A 12,500-nucleotide genomic window follows, 5' to 3' on the forward strand; every position below is an offset into this window, starting at 1 on the left:
TCATTAGAGGCTAGAGCAGCTGGATGCAACCTGTCACCACTCCTCCCTCGTCCCTCCTTCCCATCCTCCTCTGTCTACCCCGTTCCAAATGCTTCATATGGCCTCTGCTCTTTGACCTTTAACCCTGACCGTCTGTGTGAGTGTGTGTGGTATGGGTGTGTGAGTGGGGTGTGGGTGTGTGAGTAATGTGTGTGTGGTGTGGGTGTGTGAGTAGTGTGTGGGGTGTGGGTGTGGGTGTGTGAATAGTGTGTGTGGGTGTGTGAGTAGTGTGTGGGGTGTGAATAGTGTGTGGGGTGTGGGTGTGTGAATAGTGTGTGTGGGTGTGTGAGTAGTGTGTGGGGTGTGGGTGTGTGTGGGTGTGTGAGTAGTGTGTGGGGTGTGGGTGTGTGAGGGGTGTTGGTGTGTGAATAGTGTGTGTGAAGTGTGGTTGTGTGAATAGTGTGTGTGTGGTGTGGGTGTGTGAATAGTGTGTGAGTTGGGTGTGTGTGAATAGTGTGTGTGGTGTGTTGGTGTGTGAGTAGTGTGTGTGGGGTGTGGGTGTGTGAATAATGTGTGTGGGGTGTGGGTGTGTGAGTAGTATGGGTGTGTGAGTAGTGCGTGGGGTGTGGGTGTGTGAATAGTGTGTGTGGGGTGTGGGTGTGTGAGTAGTGCGTGTGGGGTGTGGGTGTGTGAATAGTGTGTGTGGGGTGTGGGTGTGTGAATAGTGTGTGTGGGGTGTGGGTGTGTGAGTAGTGCGTGTGGGGTGTGGGTGTGTGAATAGTGTGTGTGGGGTGTGGGTGTGTGAATAGTGTGTATGGGGTGTGAGTAGTGTGTGTGGGTGTGGGTGTGTGAGTAGTGTGTGGGGTGTGGGTGTGTGAATAGTGTGTGTAGGGTGTGGGTGTGTGAGTAGTGTGTGGGTGTGTGAATAGTGTGTGGGGGGTGTGGGTGTGTGAATAGTGTGTGTGGTGTGTGAATAGTGTGTATGGGGTGTGGGTGTGTGAGTAGTGTATGTGGGGTGTGGGTGTGTGAATAGTGTGTGTGGGGTGTGGGTGTGTGAATAGTGTGTGTGGGGTGTGTGTGTGTGAGTAGTGTGTGGTGTGTGGGTGTGTGAGTAGTGTGTGGGGTGTGTGTCAGTAGTGTGTGGGTGTGTGAGTAGTGTGTGTGGTGTGTGTGTGTGAGTAGTGTGTGTGGGGTGTGGGTGTGTGAATAGTGTGTGTGGGGTGTGTGTGTGTGAGTAGTGTGTGGGGTGTGGGTGTGTGAGTAGTGTGTGGGGTGTGGGTGTGTGAGTAGTGTGTGGGGTGTGTGTGTGTGAGTAGTGTGTGTGTGTGAGTAGTGTGTGGTGTGTGTGTGTGTGAGTAGTGTGTGGGGTGTGGGTGTGTGAGTAGTGTGTGGGGTGTGTGTGTGTGAGTAGTGTGTGGAGTGTGGGTGTGTGAGTAGTGTGTGGGGTGTGTGTGTGTGAGTAGTGTGTGGGGTGTGTGTGTGTGAGTAGTGTGTGGGGTGTGGGTGTGTGAGTAGTGTGTGGGGTGTGTGTGTGTGAGTAGTGTGTGGGGTGTGTGTGTGTGAGTAGTGTGTGGAGTGTGGGTGTGTGAGTAGTGTGTGGGGTGTGTGTGTGTGAGTAGTGTGTGGGGTATGGGTGTGTGAGTAGTGTGTGGGGTGTGTGTGTGTGAGTAGTGTGTGGAGTGTGGGTGTGTGAGTAGTGTGTGGGGTGTCGGTGTGTGAGTACTCTGTGTGTGTGTGTGTGTGGTCATCTTGTAAGGCTCCGACACTTCAAACTAATGTGGAAGACTAACACACAGAATCACTTCAGCTCCTTAGGTATTCAGGCAGTAACATTCTGTAGAACCAGCTCCCCGGTCCCTCCTGACCCAGGCTCTCCCAAATGCTCAGGACCCACTGGTTGTTTGCAGATGATTGTCACTGCAGACATTTTGTAGACTCATGACATTACACAAAGGTTTCAGAGGGTCACACGATAAACAATGTTTTGAAACCATTGCAAACTAGCATAATCGAGAAAACTTTAAGGTGTAGTTTGTTACAGAATCATTTTAAGTCAACTTCCAAAGTGATGTATGAGTCTCTTCATGCATATTGCTTGTGACAGTGCACATCTCTTTTCAGTGTGTGTGTGTGTGTGTTGGTACATACTGTATGTGACTGTGCGATACTGTGTGTTTATATTTACCCTCGGTGACAGGTGGGAATGTGTGTGAGGTGAGAAGTGGGAAATCCAACTCGCCGTGCAGACACACACACTGACGCCTAGACACACACACACACACACACACACACACACACACACACACACACACACACACACACACACACACACACACACACACACACACACACACACACACACACACACACACACACACACACACACACACACACACACACACACACACACACACACACACACACACACACACACACACACACACACACACACACACACACACTACTGCCCCCTCTCTCTTTTCTCCTGCTCTATTTTTTCCCCTTTTTTCTTTCTTTCTTTCTTTCTTTCTTTCTTTCTTTCTTTCTTTCTTTCATACTCTCCTCTTCTTCTTTCTCTCGTTTCAACCAGATGTATTTTTCTATCTCTCTGTCTTTCTATCCCGCTCATGCCCTCTTCTCCATCCCTCTCCCCTCACTCCCCCCTCTTCTCCCTCCATCTCCCCTCACTCCCCCTCTTCTCCATCCCTCTCCTCTCACTCCCCCCTCTTCTCCCTCCATCTCCTCTCACTCCCCCTCTTCTCCCTCCATCTCCTCTCACTCCCCCCTCTTCTCCCTCCATCTCCCCTCACTCCCCCCTCTTCTCCATCCCTCTCCCCTCACTCCCCCCTCTTCTCCCTCCATCTCCTCTCACTCCCCCCTCTTCTCCCTCCATCTCCCCTCACTCCCCCCTCTTCTCCCTCCATCTCCCCTCACTCCCCCCTCTTCTCCCTCCCTCTCCCCTCACTCCCCCTCTTCTCCCTCCATCTCCTCTCACTCCCCCTCTTCTCCCTCCATCTCCCCTCACTCCCCCTCTTCTCCATCCCTCTCCTCTCACTCCCCCCTCTTCTCCCTCCATCTCCTCTCACTCCCCCTCTTCTCCCTCCATCTTCTCTCACTCCCCCTCTTCTCCCTCCATCTCACTCCCCCTCTCTCCATCCCTCTCCCTCTCCCCTCCCTCCATCTCCCCTCACTCCCCCTCTTCTCCATCCCTCTCCCCTCACTCCCCCTCTTCTCCCTCCATCTCCTCTCACTCCCCCTCTTCTCCCTCCATCTCCTCTCACTCCCCCCTCTTCTCCCTCCATCTCCCCTCACTCCCCCCCTCTTCTCCCTCCATCTCCCCTCACTCCCCTCTTCTCCATCCCTCTCCTCTCACTCCCCTCTTCTCCCTCCCTCTCCCCTCACTCCCCCCTCTTCTCCCTCCCTCTCCCCTCCCTCCCCCCTCTTCTCCCTCCCTCTCCCCTCACTCCCCCTCTTCTCCATCCCTCTCCTCTCACTCCCCCCTCTTCTCCCTCCATCTCCTCTCACTCCCCCCTCTTCTCCCTCCATCTTCTCTCACTCCCCCCTCTTCTCCCTCCATCTCCCCTCACTCCCCCCTCTTCTCCCTCCCTCTCCCCTCACTCCCCCTCTTCTCCCTCCATCTCCTCTCACTCCCCCTCTTCTCCCTCCATCTCCCCTCACTCCCCCTCTTCTCCCTCCATCTCCCCTCACTCCCCCTCTTCTCCCTCCATCTCCCCTCACTCCCCCTCTTCTCCCTCCATCTCCCCTCACTCCCCCTCTTCTCCCTCCATCTCCCCTCACTCCCCCACTTTTCCATCCCTCCCTCTCTCCCTCCATCTCCCCTCACTCCCCCTCTTCTCCATCCCTCCCTCTCTCCCTCCATCTCCCCTCACTCCCCCTCTTTCCATCCCTCCCTCTCTCCCTCCATCTCCCCTCACTCCCCCTCTTTCCATCCCTCCCTCTCTCCCTCCCTCTCTCCCTCCCTCTGTCCCTTCTGTTTCCTGACAGGAAGGTGTAACAGATTACTCTGTCCCCGGGGCGACTCCAATAACTTCCCCCTCTCTCTGCACTCTGCCCTGCTGTCCCTCCACACACACACACACACACACACACACACACACACACACACACACACACACACACACACACACACACACACACACACACACACACACACACACACACACACACACACACACACACACACACGCTGATACAAACACACAAGCATAAATACACACACTCCCCCTCATTGTGGTGTCTAGGGTGTGTGTTGGCTTCTGTCTCTCTATCTGACAGGTGTTAGATGCCACTGCTCTATGCAGCAGTGTGATGAGCAAGAGTTTAAGTTGGGATATGAGACTGTGTGTGTGTGTGCATGTGAGTGTGTGTGTGTGTGTGTGTGTGTGTGTGTGTGTGTGTGTGTGTGTGTGTGTGTGTGTGTGTGTGTGTGTGTGTGTGTGTGTGTGTGTGTGTGTGTGTGTGTGTGTGTGTGTGTGTGTGTGTGTGTGTGTGTGTGTGCGTGTGTGTCTGCTGGTGTGTGCTTGTGCATGTATGTCACGCACGCACACACACACTTATGCAAGCATATACACACACACACATATATAGTGCCTTTTCACACCCCTTGACTTTTTCCATATTTTGTTGTGTTACAGCCTGAATTTAGATTTGAGTAAAACAGGTTTGTCCCTCTCCTTGAGGCGATACTACAGAACTTTAAATGTCCTTTGATTGAGTTGATTTATTGAATGCCAATGTATGTGTCTGTTTCTACAGTCTCACCATGCAAATAATGTATGTGCCTGTTTCTACAGTCTCACCATGCAAATAATGTCTGTGCCTGTTTCTACAGTCTCACCATGCAAATAATGTCTGTGCCTGTTTCTACAGTCTCACCATGCAAATAATGTCTGTGTCTGTTTCTACAGTCTCACCATGCAAATAATGTCTGTGCCTGTTTCTACAGTCTCACCATGCAAATAATGTCTGTGCCTGTTTCTACAGTCTCACCATGCAAATAATGTATGTGTCTGTTTCTACAGTCTCACCATGCAAATAATGTCTGTGCCTGTTTCTACAGTCTCACCATGCAAATAATGTATGTGTCTGTTTCTACAGTCTCACCATGCAAATAATGTCTGTGCCTGTTTCTACAGTCTCACCATGCAAATAATGTCTGTGCCTGTTTCTACAGTCTCACCATGCAAATAATGTCTGTGTCTGTTTCTACAGTCTCACCATGCAAATAATGTCTGTGCCTGTTTCTACAGTCTCACCATGCAAATAATGTCTGTGTCTGTTTCTACAGTCTCACCATGCAAATAATGTCTGTGTCTGTTTCTACAGTCACACCATACAAATAATGTCTGTGCCTGTTTCTACAGTCTCACCATACAAATAATGTCTGTGTCTGTTTCTACAGTCTCACCATACAAATAATGTCTGTGCCTGTTTCTACAGTCTCACCATGCAAATAATGTCTGTGCCTGTTTCTACAGTCTCACCATACAAATAATGTCTGTGCCTGTTTCTACAGTCTCACCATGCAAATAATGTCTGTGCCTGTTTCTACAGTCTCACCATACAAATAATGTCTGTGCCTGTTTCTACAGTCTCACCATACAAATAATGTCTGTGTCTGTTTCTACAGTCTCACCATGCAAATAATGTCTGTGTCTGTTTCTACAGTCTCACCATGCAAATAATGTCTGTGTCTGTTTCTACAGTCTCACCATGCAAATAATGTCTGTGCCTGTTTCTACAGTCTCACCATGCAAATAATGTCTGTGTCTGTTTCTACAGTCTCACCATGCAAATAATGTCTGTGTCTGTTTCTACAGTCTCACCATGCAAATAATGTCTGTGTCTGTTTCTACAGTCTCACCATACAAATAATGTCTGTGCCTGTTTCTACAGTCTCACCATGCAAATAATGTCTGTGCCTGTTTCTACAGTCTCACCATGCAAATAATGTCTGTGCCTGTTTCTACAGTCTCACCATACAAATAATGTCTGTGCCTGTTTCTACAGTCTCACCATGCAAATAATGTCTGTGTCTGTTTCTACAGTCTCACCATACAAATAATGTCTGTGTCTGTTTCTACAGTCTCACCATACAAATAATGTCTGTGTCTGTTTCTACAGTCTCACCATGCAAATAATGTCTGTGTCTGTTTCTACAGTCTCACCATGCAAATAATGTCTGTGTCTGTTTCTACAGTCTCACCATACAAATAATGTCTGTGTCTGTTTCTACAGTCTCACCATGCAAATAATGTCTGTGCCTGTTTCTACAGTCTCACCATGCAAATAATGTCTGTGTCTGTTTCTACAGTCTCACCATGCAAATAATGTCTGTGTCTGTTTCTACAGTCTCACCATGCAAATAATGTCTGTGTCTGTTTCTACAGTCTCACCATGCAAATAATGTCTGTGTCTGTTTCTACAGTCTCACCATGCAAATAATGTCTGTGCCTGTTTCTACAGTCTCACCATGCAAATAATGTCTGTGTCTGTTTCTACAGTCTCACCATGCAAATAATGTCTGTGTCTGTTTCTACAGTCTCACCATGCAAATAATGTCTGTGTCTGTTTCTACAGTCTCACCATACAAATAATGTCTGTGTCTGTTTCTACAGTCTCACCATGCAAATAATGTCTGTGCCTGTTTCTACAGTCTCACCATGCAAATAATGTCTGTGTCTGTTTCTACAGTCTCACCATACAAATAATGTCTGTGTCTGTTTCTACAGTCTCACCATACAAATAATGTCTGTGTCTGTTTCTACAGTCTCACCATACAAATAATGTCTGTGTCTGTTTCTACAGTCACACCATACAAATAATGTCTGTGCCTGTTTCTACAGTCTCACCATACAAATAATGTCTGTGTCTGTTTCTACAGTCTCACCATACAAATAATGTCTGTGCCTGTTTCTACAGTCTCACCATGCAAATAATGTCTGTGCCTGTTTCTACAGTCTCACCATACAAATAATGTCTGTGCCTGTTTCTACAGTCTCACCATACAAATAATGTCTGTGCTTGTGCCTGGAAATGTATTTACTCTGACCATGTGTTTGAGCAAGAGAGTGTGTCGCCTGTCTCTCTGTGTGTATCATGACTGTGTTTTTCCTCCATGTGTGTGTATGCTTGCATGTGTGTGTTCCGGCGTGTGTGTTTGTGCGTGTTCAAGGTGTGAACGTGATGCTGCGTAAGATAGCGGTGGCAGCAGCCTCCAAGCCGTCGGTGGAGATCACCCAGGAGGGAGAGACTCTGTCCATACGAACCTTCACCTCCGTCAGAACCACCCACGTCACCTTCACCGTGGGAGAGTCCTTCAACGAGGCCACGGTCGACGGACGCCCCTGCACGGTACACACACGCACACACACACACACGCATGCACGCACACACACACACATATATAGTGCCTTTCACACCCCTTGACTTTTTCCACATTTTGTTGTGTTACAGCCTGAATTTAAAATGGATTACATTTTCATTTTGTGTCACCCAATATTCCATAGTGTCAAAGTAGAAGTATGTTTTTACAAATCTTTACAAATGAATTCAAACATACATCTGAAATGTATTGAGTCAATAAGTATTCAACCCCTTTGCTATGGCAAGCCTAAATAAGTTCATGAGTAAAAATATGCTTGACAATATGCTTGTCACATAATAATTTGAATGGACTCACTCTGCAATTATAGTGTTTGACTACCTCATCACTGTAACCGACACATACAATTATCTATAAGGTCCCTCAGTCGAGCAGATCATTTCAATGCAGATTCAACCACAAAGAACAGGGAGGTTTTCCAATGCCTCGCAAAGACGGGCCCCTATTGGTTTCTGGGTAAAAAACAAACATTGAATAGCCCTGTGAGCATGGTGAAGTTATTCATTACACTTTGGATGGTGTTTTACAGTTCTTTCCAACTGCTTACACAAGTTTTCAAAACTGTCTCCTTTTTTCCAAAACTGCACACACAAAATGCAAAATGCCTCACATCTCCTTCAAAATGTAACACTGCATTCAAAATGCCATAAACACATGTCAGAATGAAGCATTTGCATCAAATGGCAAACACTGCTTCCATAATAGTACATTTTTGGATATACCATGTAAACACTGTTGTTCTAAATCTAAAGCTCTGTGGTCTTTCATAGACTTATATCTACATTTCAATACAATGTTCTACAGTGAAAGTAATCTGCTGAGAGGGGTAACAAGTACACTGTAAACACCAATGGAGGGGTAACAAGTACACTGTAAACACCAATGCAATGTAGAAACAGAAAATATTTATTAGGCCAAACATTACTGTTGTATACAGTAGCATACAACAAAACCATAAACATATGTGAACCAAAAGTATATTCTTTAGAATACAGTAAAGAACACAATTGTGTGTGTGGCATCCCAAGGGGGCAGTACAGGAATTGGTAGGGGGGGGCAGTCACCAGTGCTAAGCTACGCTTCATCTCTTCTCCGGCCTGAGTCTGGCCACAATACTTCGTCCACATCACAAGATAGGTTTTCTCTTGCCAAACATCGAGGGAAGAATCTCCTAGAATGACGTATCCAACCTTGGACAGAGGCAACGTCTATGTCCCCACATAGACCATATTAATAATCGCAGTCTCTTGTACATCTGTAAGCAAGCATCCTCGTCCTCCATGATGTCTTTGCCTTTACACTCTGTACAGAATTCAAACACAGAATGTGTTCAGCATAGGAACTGTAAACAATGTACAAAAAAATGTAGTACAGCATGATAACCAACCTTATTCATTCAATGCAGTGCAGTAAATGGATGGCTTAGAGTTACAAATGTTTATGCAATACTATGAAGTCATACGTATTTTACAGTACATTACTGTAATGCTAAAATAGTCATTAGATAGTTGCATACCTGTTCTCATTTCTGAATGTTCGAATTATGGACGCCACTGTAAATCGACTCAAATTGGGCTGGACTCTCAGTCCAGCCTCTCTCATGGTCAAACCGTGGTTGATCACATGATCAACAAATTTTGCCCTAATCTCATTAGAGATGCCTCTCCTTCCTTCTCTTCTTTGCCCTCGTCCTCTTCCTCTCCCTCCTACTACTCTTTCTCTCTGTCCATTGTTGGCATCCATTGTTCAAAACAGGTAATCTGACCTTTGACCTATTTATAGGCCTATACTACAGTAAAGCAGTGATTGGTTAGTGATCAGTTAAGCTATTAGTGTTTGCACATGTGAGGAGTGTGTGTGTGACCTGGTGAATAAGTGTAGCATTTTGATTGGTTGTGTTTGGAAAAGGAAAGCAAGTCACTTCCTGTTAGATTTTTGTGTTTTAGGTTGAGAATTGTGTGTAGTATTCTGAAAAAAGTGTTTTATGCAATTGACAACTGAGTCAAAAGGCTGAGAAATAGCTTATGGTTTTGGATATTTGGTGTGTAGTTTTGCACTTTGAGTGAGAGGTTTCAAAAATCGTGTGACATGAAAAGATTTTGTGTGTAAGCAGTTGGAAAAAAACTGTAATACACCCAGTCACTACAAAGATTCAGGCGTCCTTCCTAACTCAGTTGCTGGAGAGGAAGGAAACTGCTCAGGGATTTCACCATGAGGCCAAAGGTGACTTTAAAACAGTTAGAGTTTAATTGTCGCGGGAAAGGACTAGGAGTAGTTTAGGATCAAAAGAAACGGAATAGAGATAAGTACAGGCAACATTCTAGAGGAAAACCTGGTTCAGTCTGCTTTCCAACAGACACTGGGGGACAAATTCACCTTTCAGCAGGACAATAACCTAAAACACAGGCCAAATATACACGGGAGTTCCTCACCAAGGCGACATTGAATGCTCCTGAGTAGCCTATATTGTTTACTTAATTCGGCTTGAAAATCTATGGCAAGACTTAAAAATGGCTGTCTAGCAATGATCACCAACCAACTTGACAGAGGTGGAAGAATCTTTTTAAAGAATAATGTGTATATTTGTACAATCCAGGTGGGCAAAGCTCTTAGAGACTTACCCAGAAATACTGACAGCTGTAATCACTGTCAAAGGTGATTCCAACATGTATTGACTCAGGGGTGTGAATACTTATGTAAATCACATATTTCTGTGAATGTTCAATACATTTGCAAAAACCTCGAAAAACATATTTTTACTTTGTCATTATGGGATATTGTGTGTAGATGGGTGAGAAAAAAATCATATTAAATCCATTGAATTGAGACTGGAACACAACAAAATGTGGAATAAGTCAAGGGGTATAAATACTTGCTGAATATTGTATACATTATATACATCATTGTATACATCACACACACACACACACACACATACACACACACACACACACACACACACACACACACACACACACACACACACACACACACACACACACACACACACACACACACACACACACACACACACACACACACACACACACACACACACCTCTGTACTCACATTCTTCTCTGTCCCACACCCTATCCACTGTCCCTAATGAAAGCCTCGACTCATGTTTGACCCCTAAACTACAACTCCCCAGGTTTTATCTGTGAGGGGAAACCCAGACCTGTGGACTGTGGAGTGTTAGAGGGGTTATGGGATATGATCCAGTGTTGGCTTGGTCTCTGCTTCCACTGGGTTGATCTATGATTTTACTAAGGCCTCTTTAAGGTCTACAGACTCTATTTAATTAGGCATTTCCCATATATTCACTGATACCATATGAAACCCCTCCCTTAGTCTCATAGGAACAATCTCACTGCACCATTCTCCACTTCTGTCCCGTCTGAACTTTCTCCCTCCCTCCCTCCCTCCCTCCCCTCCCCTCCCTCCCTCCCTCCCTCCCTCCCCCCTCCCTCCCTCCCTCCCTCCCTCCCTCCCTCCCTCCCTCCCTCCCTCCCTCCCTCCCTCCCTCCCTCCCTCCTTCTTTCATTCTTGCCATGTGTAAGTCTCTATCAAACTCTCCTCTGATGGCCTCTGCTTGGCTGTCTCCAGAGGAAACAGACAAACACCCAGAGCCTCTCTCTACTAACGATGAGCACATCACACATTATCATCTCCTAGATATTCCCCCTCTCCTTTCCTCCTTCTCTCTCCCCCTAGAGGCCATGCAATAGCATACACACTAGGTCACCTCCCTCTTTTTCTCTCACTCTTACCAATTATTGTTCTATCCATCCATCTATTCACCACCCGCCTATCTGTCCAAAACATGACTTTCATCTCTCTGATGCTCATCTAACTGTATTGCATGTCTGTCTGTCTGTCTGTCTGTCTGTCTGTCTGTCTGTCTGTCTGTCTGTCTGTCTGTCTGTCTGTCTGTCTGTCTCACAGAGTCTTCCAAAGTGGGAGACAGACAGTAAGATCAGCTGTGAGCAGACTCTGCAGAAAGGGGAGGGACCTAAGACCGCCTGGACCCGAGAGATAACCAATGACGGCGAGCTCATCCTGGTAAGACTCTCTACTGGCTACCTGTCCTGTCAATCAACCCCAGTTAGAGGCATTGTACTGTACAACCGTCCATTGATACATTTTGAACACAGTATGCTTGAGGATCTCAGTCATTTTCCTTCCACACAAAGAAGGGAAGACTCACCTTATCCACTACCAATGTGTAACACCCATCTACTGGAGCCTACACACTGTGGGGCCAGGAAGTTCTTCCATAATACCATAGTCATCAGATCAGTGTTAACGAGGGAGGGAGGGAGGGAGGGAGGGGAAGAGGAGGAAGAGAAACAATTGAGGTCTACTGGAACCAGGGGCGCAACTTTCAATTTCATTCTGAAATTGCATTTTTGTCCCCCCCCAGTTTTATCATTGGAATGTGATACAAAACGTGGCAACGGTGAGCTTTAGGACCATGCGGGTGCCTCCGAGCGATCGGGTAGGCTGTTTGGAGTGTTTATCTGACTGATTTAGTTGTTGTTTTTTTAATACAAAAAGGTTATGTCCCGACCACTTCTAAAACCAAAGTTGCGCCCCTGACTGGAACGTATAGCTAATGAACATCATGTGTGCCACTGTGTGGAGTGACATGAAGCTCAAAATGAAAACTGGCACTCTGTAAAAAGACGTGTCGTAAGAGCGAACACAAGTGAACCCGTCAAACCAGAGACAACTCCCTCGTTTCCTGGAATCAGTTTGTTTTGCCATTTGTCAAGGACCATGAACACATGCATCTGATGCATTGCACAATATGTGGTCTGTCTCTGACCATCTCTCATGCTGAGTGTTTGGCTTCTAATTCAATTAGTCAACTTAGATCTAAAATGGTATGGTTTCCATGGTAAAAAAAAGGCCAAAACGTTGTAATACAGAACCATAAGGACTCGGTCAGGAAACCTCTTGTTGGAAGAGACAGTCACAGACAGGGACTGAACAGGATGGATTGAGACGGTGTTAATGTTGGATATGAATGCTTCTATTGAATACTGCACATCTTTATAAATTCCTTGGATATGAATACCTATATTAAATACATCTATAAATTCCTCTCATTCC

General features: G+C 46.2%; 1 protein-coding gene across 1 annotated transcript in view; it reads left to right on the forward strand.

The window, feature by feature from the left end:
* Window positions 1-12,500, forward strand: part of LOC118378978 (cellular retinoic acid-binding protein 2-like) — a 15,856-nt gene that overhangs the window by 2,602 nt on the left and 754 nt on the right. The window contains exons 2-3 of the mRNA XM_052495198.1: window positions 7,175-7,353; window positions 11,331-11,447. Coding sequence (XP_052351158.1) covers window positions 7,175-7,353; window positions 11,331-11,447 — 296 coding nt within the window. The remainder of the gene's footprint in view (window positions 1-7,174; window positions 7,354-11,330; window positions 11,448-12,500) is intronic.

Source organism: Oncorhynchus keta, chromosome 34 (assembly GCF_023373465.1).
Source record: "Oncorhynchus keta strain PuntledgeMale-10-30-2019 chromosome 34, Oket_V2, whole genome shotgun sequence".
Classification (NCBI taxonomy): domain Eukaryota; kingdom Metazoa; phylum Chordata; class Actinopteri; order Salmoniformes; family Salmonidae; genus Oncorhynchus; species Oncorhynchus keta.